Here is a 16,347-nt window from a genome sequence, read left to right as displayed (position 1 = left end):
AACTACTCGCAAGATAAACAAACAGATTAGTACGGCCTGTGTAATCACAGAAAACTAAATATCTTAATAACTTCTTTTCTCTTCGAAACATTTATTAAGATTTTTCTGTAACGAACGAAATCCTGCGTTAATTAACTTGAACATTCAATATCAGCTATATGTATAGGCCCGATCGCTTAGGAAGCGTAAGAACCAATTAAATGTGGATTTAAACGTGCCTTTAATATCAATAAAAGTAAAATAAAAACCAACTAAGTATAGCATAACGTTTCTTTTAGGTCACATTAAGGTTCTATAATTGAGAAGTATATCCAGATTTTGAGGTAAGCTACGGTTAAAACCGAGCAGGAGATCAGCCTTTTATGCCGCACTTAACTTTACTTATATTTTTAAAATTATTGCCTTACCTTTTAATTACTTCAAGAACAATAGAGATACAGTTTCTATTGTGGTATTAATTATATAAACCATAATATCTACACCATATAATATTATACGTATCATTGTAAAGAACAACCGAATATTGTGAATTGCAAGGGGAAGTGCGTAATCATCTTTTCTCACGTGATAGGTCGAAAGGTAGACAGCGACAGTAATCGACGACTTTCTTCAAAATGAACGACGTGACGCAGTGTTGGTAGGAAGAAGAATGCATACCATCCTACAATGTAAAAGTGATTAAAAGTAATAGGTAATAGAACTAAGCAAAAAAATTTTTCTAGCACACTTCTAGTGAAAACTTGATAAGCGAAATATACAAAACGAAATCGAAAAATCACGTTGTTGTAAAATTCACATTTATAATTCAAGAAATTGAAAACTGTAATTTACGTTTTCCACGATTTCGTTATTACTTTTTTTGCTTTTCGTCGTCTGAAATATCAAGGTAAGAGTCGAAACGTTTGAAAAATTGTGAAACGACCAAATGAAATTCGCGTCGTATGCTAGTTCTATGTATTTTCACAGCCGAGTAGATAATAAAAACGCCTTGGGTATAATTTATTTTATTCGTTTCCATCAGACTTACAATCCTCGGCTTTAATGTTATCCTGTTACAGTAAGTAATAACTGGATCAAGAATGGCTTGAGCGAAAAATCCTTATCCTTATCATAAAATTTGTTACGAGCGTAAATTAATATTCCTCTTGACACATTACAACACCAGTATTTCTAAACACATTTTATTGTTACGTTGAATTTGATAAGTGTTTATTATTATTTGCTTCATTGTACTCATATACGTTAAATAGAGAACAAAAATATATTGTACCTATACTTTAAAACACTATCCTTTTTATAAGTATCTACGAATACAAAAACAATGGACCTTTCTTTTCAAGTATTTTTGTTTCGATTAAATGCTTACCCTCATGATAGAAATCAATAGCAAAATAAATTTAATAAAAAAATAATAAAACAATGCTTACCGCCTCTAAGAAACACTTCCTACTATTCAATGTTAAGGCTTTCACATCAGAAGACGAGTCAATGATCCAAACATCGACTGTGACGTCGAAATACGTCGATGGCGTCAGAATTATAGAACTATCTAGAAGCGATAGTGTGTTCATTTCGTCAAATATGTATAGCTAGAATCAAAGTATACATTTACCATTAATATCATCAATACTACGCCTTAATGGTGACTAGGGGTTTACCAGAAGTCACATACAACTATATCTGTGGTGTTTGGTATATACCTCGTAAGTGCAAAAATGGCCATTTTTAGGGTTCCGTAGCCAAAATGGCAAAAACGGAACCCTTATAGTTTCGTCATGTCCGTCTGTCCGTCTGTCCGTCTGTCCGTCTGTCACAGCCGATTTACTCGGAAACTATAAGTACTACAGTGATGAAATTTGATGGGAATATGTGTTGTATGAACCGCTACAAAAATATGACACTAAATAGTAAAAAAAAGAATTGGGGGTGGGGCCCCCCATACATGTAACTGAGGGATGAAATTTTTTTTTTCGATGTACATACCCGTGTGGGGTATCAATGGAAAGGTCTTTTAAAATGATATAAAGTTTTCTAAAAAACATTTTTCTTAAAGTGAACGGTTTTTGAGATATCAGCTCTCAAAGTCGTAAAAAGTATGTCCCCCCCCCTCTATTTTTATAACTACGGGGTATAAAATTCTAAAAAAAATAGAGGTGATGCATGCTAATTAACTCTTTCAACGATTTTTGGTTTGATCAAAGTATCTCTTATAGTTTTTGAGATAGGTTGATTTAACTGTAATTTATTATATTTGCTGCTACGGAACCCTTTGTGCGCGAGCCCGACTCGCACTTGGCCGGTTTTATTTGTTTTTTGGCAATCTATACTGATAAAAACGTCCTCTTTCGTTTGGTCTATGTCACATAAGCCTATTGATAGTAGAAATACCTTAAATAGGTTGTATCAAAACCACTTAAGTACAAAAAAAAATATTTTTATTTGATACAAATATATTAATATAACTTAACATAGACTTGTAAAACGAATACTCAATCAACGAACGGCCATTGACAACGTAAGAGCACTTAACATAATTAGACCAAACTTGAATAATTATTATCATCACTTAACTTATTTGTACCAAATCAAATAAAATTATTTGTGAACTTAACAGGTCTTCTCTGAGTTCTCCCTTACTTAAATATAACGTTATTTGGCACATAATTTAAATCTTCAGACATTAGGTCTCAAGCCTATTTATTATCTATAAAGAAACATGCATGTGATGCAAGATCTCTTAGACTAGTTTACCAATCTTTAAATCGATTTAAAGATTGGTAAACGTTTAAAAAGCCAAATAACGATACCTACATGCACAAGGTTTGATTCTTTGTCTCTTCAAATTCATTCTTTCATGTCAGATTAGAATAGATTTAGAAAAATCGGAGCATAAGGCAACATTTCACTATGAAACTAAAAGATAAAAGCTGTTTGTTTACAGATTCCAAATTTAACTGCATCTGTAGCCTTTTATAAAAGAAACTTTGGACTTTTAATTTAAAAATCCGCAAAGTTACTACTAAACGAACATTCCATTATGTTATGTATGAAGGAATAGCTCAAAGAGGTGCGGATGAAATCGCATCATGCTTATGGCATTTTATTAACCGTTTGGCAGAAGAAGTACCTAGAGTAGCTTATTTTATATTCAGTGTTTTCCATGTCAAAAACGGTATAATATCTTGCCTGTTAAGCAGATATTGAAAGATTCATTCAAAAAAGAAACAGCACCATCTCCGTTCCCCGAGATAAATGAAAATGACCAGCAATCGCCATGATGTAAAATTAATTAATGAATCTGACTTCTTTCCATTTTCGAAACTATTGACTACCTACTCATTTTATCAAAAGAAATACTGCAACAGACAAAACTACATTTGGTTAGAACTGTATTTTCTGGTTGATGTATGAAAAGTCTAATGACGTAGATTTTAAATACTCTTTGATTGAAAATGAAGAGTTTCTGTATTTCTGGTTTAAGAGAACTGAGAAAAGATAGAATTCTCCGAAGTGGCTTTGCCATTGGCTTCTAATGAGCCTATCAATATCGATGCTCTGAAATTCAAAGATATCTTAGATCTCCTGCCAATAAGTGATCCAATTTATGATGGTTATTTCAAATCATTGTCTCATGGTCCGACTAGAAACAATCTTATGACTTTCAGTGACAGTGATGACGACTATGAATGAATGTTGTAGTGGTACGTTTTACAAACAAATTTTATTTGACTGGATCCAGCTCGTAACTATTTGCAGGGTAAAGACATCTTCTCACAAGGAGAAGACATGAGCAGTAATCACCACGCTTGCTCACTGCTGGTTGGTGATTTCAGACCAAAATCCCGGTTGCCATCACGATATTTTCCTGTTATTAGAAATGATGATGTTTTCTTGTTATAGAAGATGTATCTCTGGTTATTAGAGAATCTACTTATGCATCCGAAAAAGACACATTGGTACCTACATGTCGGTTGATGGGATCGATCCCGCAGCATCTAGCACGGCAGGCAATCGAACTACCGTGACTTCTGAACCACACACACACACACACACTACTTTTAGGATTTTACTTTGTAGAGAGAGTATCAGAGAATTGCATATTGCACGAAAATCACAATATTTCCTGGCTTTTTTATGAGTACTTATTTGTGGCAAATCACACTCCTATTCGTTTTTGTTTTTATATATGGTTAAATCTATTTGTATGGAAGACGTTTCCCCATAATATTTGTTTTTTAATGTCTGTATAATATGTCTCCGTCGAAAAAAAAAAGAAAAATCCTTTCCATTAATGTAAAAATAGGAATAAATACTAATTAAGAGTACAAATAAATATGCTCCAATCCACTTAAGTACACACGTTTTAGACATTTTCACATCATTTTCACATTTTTTCTTTTGGTACAAACATGTTAAGTAACAATTACTCTTGAACTAGAACATTTTTTTTATTTTTTTTGTAAGTGTTCAAAACTTGAACATAATAGACATTTAAATATCATAAATTTGTTTTACTCAAGTGTTTATTCCGATCTGTAGCAACAGGGTAGCAACCGTGAAAACTTTCAAACGCTCATACCCAAAAATCACCATTTTGCACTTAAGTGGTACGTACCAAATACCACAGATATATATTCAAAATTTTCATCAAAATCGAACAAACCATTCGGAGGAATAAAGTGACAAACACTGTTAAAAAAATATATTTATTTGTATAGAATAAGACGATTAGAATAATTTTCATAGTTTTACCTCGTACTATTGTTGAAAAGCAGCAAATTTTAGTGTCAGTCTAAGCTAACAAAACCGGTCTCCAGTCTGCATTAATTTAGTATTTCATGTGAATTGTCTAGTGTTTGCAAATTTTCTTTGTGAACAAAATGTTTGCAAAACATTAGCTAGTTTGTTTAAATTAACATAATATTGTAAACAGTTCCCTAACTTGTATTCGACAATTATTATGCATATAAGCATACTACCAACACATAGGTATATACAATAAAGTATAAACGTATTATTCCTAATATTTATTTTTAACAAAAACTAACCGCCTTGAAATTGTCAGAACTGTTGACACCACAATTTAAATGGGAGTTAAAATGGACCATATTATACGAGGCACTAGCTTTGAAACAAAAAAGAATTATCAAAAACCGTTCTCCCAGTCCAAACTTCTAAAGTAACAAACCCAAAAAAAATACAGTCAAATTCAGAACCTCCTTTTTTGAAGTAGGTTCACAAAATTTTACATTAACGTTTACTGCACATAACTACCAATAAGTAGGAATGAATGGTCGTTTTTGGTATACCTATCTATCAAATGGGATCGAATACTGCGAAATAGAACGGGATTATAGGAAAATCCGTTAAAGGATACTGATCTATAGCCATCAATGACAAAACGAAAAACCCACATGCTATAAATATAATGGAACTAATGCCTAATATATTTTGAGAGTATCTTTTCAGTGAATTCGTAGGAGGATTCCACGTGTATATCTACTCACTAGCTGTGCCCCGCAATTTTACCCGCATTGCTCCGCTCCTGTTGGTCTTAGTATGATCATACATAAAGCCTTTAGCTTTCCTCAATAAATGGGCTATCTAACACCGAAATAATTTTTCAAATCGGACCAGTAGTTTTGAGATTAGCGCGTTCAAAAAAAACAAACTCTTCAGCTTTATATTTTAATAAATAAATCCTCGCTTGTGAATTTCTTATGAATTAACAATTAACATATTGTAAAAATTTTAGTCACTTAATTCTATGATTAACTTTTCGAGTAAATATTTTCAAGTCCAAAAATTTACTGAACATTTTTCCAAAGTGCTCTACACATCTAGGTATAATTAATACAAAAACGTTAAAAGCAAAGGAAAATTCAATTTCCTTGTGTACAGAAAAGACATTTCCTTTAAGACGCGTAAAATTAATTACAACGGATTATAATATTATATGAAATATGACACGACGTGACAAAATAAATAAGACAGATACGTGACTGTGTGCTTATTAAAGCGTGTTATGTTTGTCTATTCCCTTCATAAATATTCTGCGATGATTACGCGGAATAAATTATTACGTGCATGACATATTTGAATTTTAATACGAGCAACACGCCTCCAAGCTACGTTAGAAGGATATGAAAATTGACTTCAATTTAACTTAAGACAATCGAGATAACATTGGAGAACATTCATTTGTGGTATAACTGATAACCAAAAAATATATTATATTATATCAAATATATTTAAATTTGAACTAATTTAATATAAAGATAATACGTAAAACTCACCATCACAAAGCCATCACCAAAGGTACCATTCGGGAAAACTTTCCGAGTATCCACTGAGATATCAATGGCCTCTGTTATCTCGACCCCTGCGTTGAAATTAGTGCCGTTTTCGGCGAATTGTCTAAAATTTACGTTATTGTATCGTTAAAATAATAGTTATAGATAAGCAAATACGTGTCTAGTAGGTAGTTGGGTTTCAGGGTTAAAACTTCATTATCGTTTATTGTTTTTTTCTCAATTGTACAATTTTAACAGTACACCAATATCCTACTAATATTATAAGGTAACCTATTAAGAACTCGAATTTCTATTACCCGAATATTAATACCCCGAAAACGGTTGTTAGAACTTTTAAAAGACAGATGTAATGAATGACAAATTTTTAAAATTCCTTTTTTAATTTACCAGATGAATCAATTTCCAGATGCACCAAAACCAGATTTTTAAAAAGTATTTTTTTGTTTCCCGTATTCTCATAATACAGATCTCATTATACCAGATTCTCAGAATACTTTTTTTTGTTTCCCATCGTACCATTTTCCAAATAAACTATTGCCAAATTTTCATAATCTTTTTATTTGGTTCCCATATAATCGTATAACAGATAAACTATTGCCAGATTTTCATAATCTTTTTATTTGATTTCCATACAATCGTGATTATACCTTTACTATCGACTGAAAATAAACATTGTCAGTAAGTAAATTTATTGTTTTACTTGTCCATTAAAGAAAGGTTTAAGTGTCAAATTCGACTCAGTAGGTTACGATAAGACAATTAATTACATAACCCTTAATTGAGAACAAGCTTCAATCGTATCTAAAGTTATAGAAGTACTTAGACTATATTTTATTATCATTGAAATCTTGACACGCATACATCTTTTAGTGACTGTTTGCCTTTAGACAGAAAGAGTCATGAATTATTACAAGCATGATAATAATTATTAATCCAATCGTATATACTTACTTAAAGTAATTGATATCGAACTGACAGCAGTGTCCGTTGATGGTAAACACCTCCCTGAACATCATGCTGCAGTTAACTGGTTTGGATCGCCATAAACATTCCCGCAGCATTACGTCACATGGCTTCTTCAGCTAAAATAATCATAATATCTGTATAAATAAAAATCTTAGGGCAATGATATTATAAGTATAATGTGTAGAGAGGTTTTGTCAATTGCTTTTCGCGCAAGATTAAGATAATAAATTATGAAGTACCTATGTATTCTGTAATCTAGTTACTGTATTAATAGTATTAAGGGATTATATTTTCATATTTTACAACTTTAAAGTAAATCCTACATTATAAGATTTCGAGAGCTAGTGAATGAAAAAAAAGACGTGTGGCACTCGGGGACTGCCGCGGTAAAGCTATTGCATGCTATGCCTTCAAGCCACACCTCTGTGCCCGTCGGAGTGGGGAGCGTGAGGTTTTTCGTTACTAAATTTCTGGATTCGGTCCCCGCGCTCAAGGCCCGCGATAGAAGCTATGCAATAGCTTAAAAATATCCTTGATGTTCAGAAGCCAGTCTCATGAAAGAAATTAATTAGTTTTTTTTTTAATTATACTCAATCTCATTACACTTTAATCTTCAGTTTCAAGTTAATTTATATTCACGGAACTGAATAAATTATAAAAACGTTATTCAAGGAAAACTTTGTTAAACAAGGATATAATTAGATTGTAGTCCTTTAACCACTTTGTGTTATATTTTTAGAAAGAAAAAAGAAAGAGTCTTTATAAAACACGAACCAATATAAATTAAAAATAATATATACACGGTAGAATATAAAACCTTTTCATATTCTACCGTTATTATTTTAAGCATAAATTTTTACACGTCGTCATAATGTTTTTAAAGTAGTAGACGTAAGAGTCGGTTTTGCTTAGAAATTTGTGTCCTCATTTTACGCTTTTTAGATTAGCTCTAGCCTGTGGCTCTACCTATCAATTATTCAATAAATAACATGAAAATCCATTCATACCTACTCATTTCAGTAGGTTGGCATGAAAATTTAGTATCAATGCAACAATGAAATAAATACACATTATAATGTGATAAAAACATATTAAGTAAGTATGTACATTGTATGTTTCTTCTATCTTCTTTGATTTCTCATTAATAAAGCAATCTTCCTAATTAAATAACATCATATAAGATAACATTTTCGTCATCTTTGTGATATTTACTTATTAGCAAATATCATAAAGATTATGTGTCGTTTTTGTTCTTGTATACTAGTAATACTGAAATTCAACAATAAAAAATTGTAGATTTTAATTCAAACCAAACAATACACTTGACATCCTACAATAAATTGTTAGTACCGTTGAACTGTCGTAAACCGAATACAGCATCCAAGAGACTCAGGGGTAAACTCATCCAGTGAAATAAACATAAACAAAACACAATCTAAATGTTCACGAATTCATAACATGCTTGTTTAACTGACTTTAACGAAAGGTAAGGTTAAGGAAATGCTTGTAAAGTTACCATTGGTTTAATACAAGTTGGAGATGCGTGTCACTTATATATTTTTTTTTTTTTTTTATAAATAAATATTATAGGACATTATTACACAAATCGACCTAGTCCCGCAGTAAGCTCAATTAAGGCTTGTGTTGTGGGTACTAGGCGACGATAAATATAATATTTAATAAATACATAATATATAGATAATAACACCCAGACCCAAGAACAAATAATTGAGTTCATCACACAAATATTTGCCCTGACCGGGGATCGAACCCGGGACCGTCGGCTCAGTAGGCAGTTACTTTACCACTGCACCAACCGCGTCGTAAAATAATAATTTTTGCTAGCTATATATAGGGTTACAGGTGAAATTTTGTCGCAACGTCACATGCTGCTTGCTGAATTACAGAGAATGGTATATAACATGTCATCAACACCAGGTGGCCAACTTTTTCTTTGCTTGCTTTGCCAAAAAAATGGCTTAGCTCAGCAGCAGCAGCTACACGCAGAGCACATTTTTGCTAAAATATGGTTATAATTTTTAAAATAATTTCTTGTGTATTTTTGGACAAAGGTTATTTTTTATCTGGAAATGTAATCATACAAGCCTATTATAATAAATTTTTAAATTGAACAACCTAAAAATTATAATAAAGTTTAGATTATAATAAAACACGTTTGTCGAACGTTAGTTAGCATATTATGTCAAATATTATATACAGGTAAATTAGCTTGGAGAAATTTTTGCGTTTGTAGTAGTGTATGGTCAGCAAATAAAATAAAACAACATTTTATTTTTAGTTTTTATTTTATACAGGGTTACTTGTAAAACACCAGCAACCTCGCAGGACAAGAAAGCTAACATCATAAGTAACAACATTAATTGTTCTACGACTTTTGGCATAACGCAATAAATTATTTTTAAATGATTTTTTAAACTTTTATTGTACTCTCCTTACATTTGTAAGTCTATGTTCTATTAATTATCGGATGGACGACGCGACGCCCCCTTCCCCCTCTCGTTCGCTTTTTGTTTACGTAATTTTTGGGAGGCGTAGAGTTTATAATATTCAGACGGAAAATTAAATGAATATTTATTTTTGTATGAAAATAAAATCTAACAAATTAGCAAAAGTCGTAGAACAAATGTTGTTACTTATGATGTTAGCTATCTTGTCCTGCGAGGTTGCCGGTGTTTTACAAGTAACCCTGTATATATAAGGGATTTTAAATTAAACTATATGTGTTTCTCCTCTGAAAAAGATGAGACTTTATTTTAATATTTGCACATTTAACATACATATAACTTTTACATTAACAATGTTACTAAAATGAAAAATTTACTAACCTGAAAAAGAAACGACATTTAAAGTTTAATTCTTTAGTTTGAGAAGTCAAAGGCTTGCCTCGACCATGTTTTAACACTGGAGCCATATTGAATTAACAATATAAAGTTACAACACTTACACACAAATTAAACACTAGTTATGGCCCTGCCTTCATACAAAACTGCTGAATACGCCGTTCGCACGGGAATAGAATGTGGATGCGATTTCCCTTAGTTAGCATCCAAGCTTACGTCTTTATAATTATTAAACTGTATAAATTCATTCTTTAACTCCGGTCTGCATCGTGCAGACATGGGTGTAAAAGTCTCATTTTAGCTATTAAATGTAGTTTTTAAGTACATCTGAGTTTTCATTTGGGGCCTCCGGCTGCGGGACATGTAATTCACTTCAACAAATATTATAACAATAATAACAAATAATAACAACAATCAACAAATACAAAATTTATCAATTAAACTACGTACATAATAATTATAATTTTTGAATGAAATGTGCTTTATGTTCTAACGGTACCAAACGACTGCACGTGGCACCTGCGGACAGCGTAAACTGGTTTATTCTGGTTTTGTGCGTGTTTCCACTTTCCACTATCAAGTGACGATTTATTTATTTGTTTTGTTTCGTAATTATTATGGTCAAATATTAATTATGAAACAAATTATTATGGACACGATATTTTATTGTTTCACGGTAGTCGCCTTGTCGTTTGCTCAAGGACGTAAAATTGAATGATATATTTTTTTTTATAAAGTCAAAACCATTTTCTTTCAAATAAAAACTTGTTTTTATTGAAAACAAAAGTGTTGCTAGGAATAAGTATAAAATTAAATAGTAATGTTAGGATATCGAAACATTTTTGTATAGGCCAGAACGATATAGTGGAAACGCGCTCTAAGATCTGAGTAATATACACACCACTACATATGCAAAAATTTCTCCAAGCTAATTTACCTGTACACCTTTTTGTTGTAAATGCCTGTTTCATCGCGTATTTCCTTCACCGATTGCAATCGCGAAGATTTGCTCGCTCGATTTGCACGCTCGTCTAGACTCAAATCCTTGACTTTTTATTAAGTTACAGGTACAGTAAACTGTGTTAGAAACCTTATTTCTTATATAATTTTAAGGTGTAATATAGAAATTCGTTCAGAAACTAGAAAATAGATAAATTCAATTGGAGCGATTTTCGTATAGTCCTTTGAAAATATGCATGCTAAGATTGATATTACCATTTACCACTCCAAGGAGATCGTAGATCAATTCAAGTCTATTTGTTACGATTCAATACTTAAATCTTATTTCAAACTTCGATATAAAAAATAAGAGACATTATATAGTTTCATATAGATAGATATAGATATTATGACCTAAGCATATAAAGAAAAAAAATCAACTAACCTGATATGATAGATCATCGTAAGCGAGACCTAAATCTTCTAAAACATTGTGCATCTTAATGACATGCAACTCCGGAGTATAGTTCTTGTCCACAACATCAGTAAAGCTTCTGTAGAAATCTGCTATTTCCTTTGCCTTAAAGCCCCGGAGAGACCTGTTAAAATATTCATGTAAAGTATTAAAGTTATAAGTAGTAAGTAGCCCATAGAATATTGCAAATATTTTCTCAATATTTTTATATATAACTAGCGGTCCGCCCCGGCTTCGCCCGTGGTACATATTTACGTTTTCTCTACATAAAAACCATCCTCGTACTTCAAGGAATATAATAAAAAAAGAATTATCGAAATTGGTTCAGTCGTTCTCGAGTTATGCGCTTACCAACACATTTTGCGATTCATTTTTATATATAAAGATTTACCAACGCTTGTTGACACTTTCAAAACTAATCGTACCATAAAAATACATAGTAGGGAAATGTAAAAAATACACGCAAATACAGCGTGTTAAAATTTATTAAAAAGTGTGTGATTAATATATTTTATAAGAAACTCATGTCAGTTACGCGATTATAACTCGAACGGCTGAACGTTTTGTCTCCTAAACTTCACAAAAACTTTTACTCGGGTGGAGCTGGGGCGAAAAGCTAGTATACAACATAATATGAAATACAATTATTATTACAACTTACAGAATATTGGTGATATTGACAGTACTGGGACCATAGACCTCAGGATCACATAGAGCCACAGCAGAGAATGGTATGTTCTCTGTAGCATAGTGAAGTGATTCTACCTGAAATGTACTATATTATATTACTTATCAGTATTTTACCTAATAACATATACAATAAAAACTATAGATTCGATTGTAGAGTGTGAAATCTGGTGCATTGCTATAAATTGAACAGATAAAAATAAATTACATTTTACTAGCTATTTTATTGTTTAAATTCTATATCGAACGACTATTATTATTTTTAATCATTATTTATTCCAATTAAACTCGTATTTCAATTGATTTTCCACTAAATCAGTTATTAAAGGAAATATTATGTACAATATAGTCGTATAGAAATCTTTTGCCTTGAAACGATAATAATCCTATTAGTTGTAAGCATTTCGTGAAATTCTGATCCTCAAACATCTTTCCATTTTGAACCGATGATAAAATGGTTGATAATTATTAATAACTAGCTGCTCCGCGCGGTTTCACCCCCGTGGCTCAACTCCTGTTAGTCTTAACGTGATGATATATAGATATATAGATGATATAATATAACCTTCCTCCATAAATGGGCTATCTAACACCGAAAGAATTTTTCAAATCGGACCAGTAGTTCCCGAGATTAGCGCGTTCAAACAAAGAAACAAACTCTTCAGCTTTATAATATTAGTATAGATTCAACAGTGTGTCTAGGATTGTACATGTCAATCGGAAAATAGGTGGAAAGAAAGTAGAAGCAAAATAAACGCGTAAGTTCGTTTTACACTAATGATACTATTTTTTTTTCCTGAACATATTTTTAAGTGAAAAATATTTTACAATTAGACAGAGTTATTGTAAAATACTCTAAAGTACTAACAAGTTTAAAACATTAAATGACACGATATTGAGAAAATTGACCCATATTTGAGCCAATAGTGAGTGAAGCCAAAACGAAAATTATAAAAAAAAACTTACCACTGTAAATGTTGGATCTTCAACAAACCTTCCCCAAATCATGTGACTCAGAAAACCACACAAAACCACGCTGCCTATTATAACTAGAGTCCATATAAAATACGAAAATCTATTCCCTCGTATGGAGAAATAGTAAAAACCGTGGAGAGTACAATGCTGGCTAAATTGTACAAATTTGTCTAACACGATTTTATAAATCAGATTCTTCATTGCTTGCTTCATTTTCCTTTAATTACCTACTATAATAGTATAGTAGATACTGATACACGGAAACAAAAAATAACGATAAAAATTGCCTTTTTTTTGCAATTTTCATAAAAGTTTACACAAAGACAGTAATAGATTAGGTAAATTGCGAAATTATACACGACCTAAAAATTAAATAAAGCTTTATTTAATACATTTTATGTAAATGCTGATGTTAAATAAACAAATATTGTAGAGATCATTTCTAAATAATATTTATAAACATTATCGGAGCGTAACGTACCCGATGTAATTATTATAAATTCTGTTGTTGTTAATGTTAATGAATTTAAACTGAATCTCAACGAGGTATAATTTTTATGTATTGAATTTAACACTTGGCCACATTTCTACATCAAGTCAGAACTATAATTAAAAGAAAGCTTTATAAACTTACTTAAAGTTAATTCATCTTTAATGACAATATTGGTGTTAATGATAATTAATAAAATAAAGTTAATAGAAAAAAGTTAGCTTCTTTGTTTTTACTATTCATTTTACTACATACAATATTATGTTTATTTTATGAAGTTATTAATAAAAGGCGAAATAATTAGTAAATTTGATATTAACAAGGATTTCTGACACTGAAAAACTTTGCTATAGCTAATAAAAACACAGTTTTCTTGAGTGTTCCCCCTTTAAATACAAACAAACAAAAAACAGCAAATGACTTTATAGATATTATGCTTTGTATTTATTTTATGTGTGCGAAAGTTCTTTTTTTAACGTTAAACATTATTCTTATTAACAGCTGCTATTTATGATCCTCAGAACACGAACGAAATAGCACGTAATAGCCTGTAACTTATATAAATTACTTAGCGTTCCATTAAAAAAATCTTGATATTAAATACACAGGTTCTCTCTTTTTCCCTCCATAAATGAGTTACGAAATACATTTTGCCCGTTAAATATGTAATTACATCCCAGTGTAGTTAATTCGCCAACCCTCTCATAAATTATTACTTTACGACTCTTTCAGCAAAATCGCTTTGTTGAACAAACTTTGGGAATATTTCGGACGAGCTATTAGCATATTTTTCAACATTGAAAACATTAATTAGATACTTTAACCGTAATAGTATTAGTATATTTGAGAAGTTATTTGTGAAAATTCGTTTAATTTTTTAGGTTAGCCTTTAAAAAGATTGCATCGTAATACGCCTTTGGATCTTGGGATTTTGTATGTTTTATTATGCCATTTCATTTGGAATATCTCTCGCTCCATTACATAAAAGTTCACCACATTATACGTGATATGAGATTGTGAGCATATTGCACGTTCACTTTGTCTATATTTACGGGACATATCGTAATGTTATTATACAATAATTTAATAGCGTTTAGCAAATAATTCTTATAATAATAATTTTAAGATTGCATATCCAAAAAAATTAAAAGTGTTCTTGGTTTACATTGTTTTCCATTCAACTATTCGACACCTTCGCTTTGAAAATCAAGACAGGAGTTTCAGCAAAAGGCAAAGTCAAACGCTAAGCTAGTCTTTATTATAATATCAAGCTCCTTTTCATTTATTTTTTAAATACATTAAAGCCATTAAATTCATTAGAACCCAACCTTAATGAAAAATTAATGAATATTGCCACTAACTTTCGTCAACTGAAATTGAAAAAAGTTTTAACATTAAAATTACATTTTCACTGAAAGGCGGTTACATAAACAAGCAAAGCGGAAAATGAACGCCCAAATCCTTAAATATTTATTTAAATTATTTTACACTGGATGGCTTTTTAAGAAGATGATAAATTACGTAAATCTAAATTGGCGTGAGTGAGCACTGAAACTGTTTTAGTGACGACTAGCTTCCGCCCGCGACTCCGTCCGCGCGGATGTCGGTCTTCGCGTGGATGGTTTATTTCTCTATTTTGAGTAACTCTGACAATAACATCTTATAAATATCTATTGGACCCAAATACGGCTAGGCCTATAATAATACCCAACGTGTGTTCGCGGTTCTACAGAACAACGTCTATGGATAAAACTGAAAAATTAAGATTATTTTTTTTCTACGTATTTTTCCAGGATAAAAAGTAGCGTATTTTACGCCCAGGATAATAAGGTATAATTATACCAAGTTTCATCGAAATCGAACCGTTAGTTTTCACGTGATGTCTTCACATACAGACAGACAGACAAAAATTTTTTAAATCACATATTTGGGTTTGGTATCGATCCAGTAACACCCCCTGCTATTTATTTTTACAATATTTTCAATGTACAGAATTGACGCTTCTACAGATTTATTATATGTATAGATTTATGACCTAAATGTAGGATCAAAGTTTTGACCCGTGTTAGACGGGAGTAACTTTCTACTTTCAAAAATAAGGTTATGTATATGTAGGCTGTTTTTTTTTAATTACAGTAATTTAACAATGTTTAAAGTTTATTTTCAGAATATGTTTGCCATTTGTTTTATGTGACATTTTTAACATTGTTACCTTATATTCAAGGAAAATTAAAACAATCCTACATCTTATGATGTAAATCCTACCTTGAAGAAATCATTTTGTAAACTATATAATGAAAGCCACAAAGATGTAGTATTTAATATCTATAGTTAGCGGAATAGGCAATAGGGCCTTCATGGAGGTGAAAGATGGAAAAGGGATTGCTGGCCAGTTAGCGAGGACGGTGTATATAAATGTCAGGCACCGCGTTCGATTGCGCTCTCTTGTTTTTCGACACACGGATCGGATAGACGTCACCATTTTTCGCTTATTGTAATCTTTATATATAAAAATGAATCGCAAAATGTGTTGGTAAGCGCATAACTCGAGAACGGCTGAACCGATTTCGATAATTCTTTTTTTATTATATTCCTTGAAGTACAAGGATGGTTCTTATGTAGAGAAAACGTAAACATGTA

The 16,347-nt window shown here is 31.4% G+C and overlaps 1 protein-coding gene across 1 annotated transcript; it reads right to left on the bottom strand.

Annotated features, from left to right (window-relative positions):
- Positions 1 to 550: 550 nt before the first annotated feature.
- Positions 551 to 13,250, bottom strand: LOC149904303 (uncharacterized). The gene is made up of 8 exons (XM_090107023.1): positions 13,209 to 13,250; positions 12,217 to 12,320; positions 11,526 to 11,679; positions 9,186 to 9,299; positions 7,266 to 7,396; positions 6,297 to 6,417; positions 1,428 to 1,589; positions 551 to 661 (listed from the first exon to the last, which is right to left on the bottom strand). Exons 1-8 carry the CDS (start codon positions 13,248 to 13,250, stop codon positions 551 to 553), a joined length of 939 nt encoding a protein of 312 aa, XP_089963149.1.
- Between the last annotated feature and the right edge of the window lie 3,097 nt (positions 13,251 to 16,347).

The sequence above is a fragment of the Colias eurytheme genome, chromosome 11 (assembly GCF_061535395.1).
Source record: "Colias eurytheme isolate Ceu_HAF_F1 chromosome 11, ilColEury1 Martin Lab GWU primary, whole genome shotgun sequence".
Taxonomy (NCBI): Eukaryota; Metazoa; Arthropoda; class Insecta; order Lepidoptera; family Pieridae; genus Colias; species Colias eurytheme.
The sequence above is the reverse complement of the archived record's forward strand: the minus strand, read 5'-3'. Positions and strand labels throughout refer to the sequence as shown.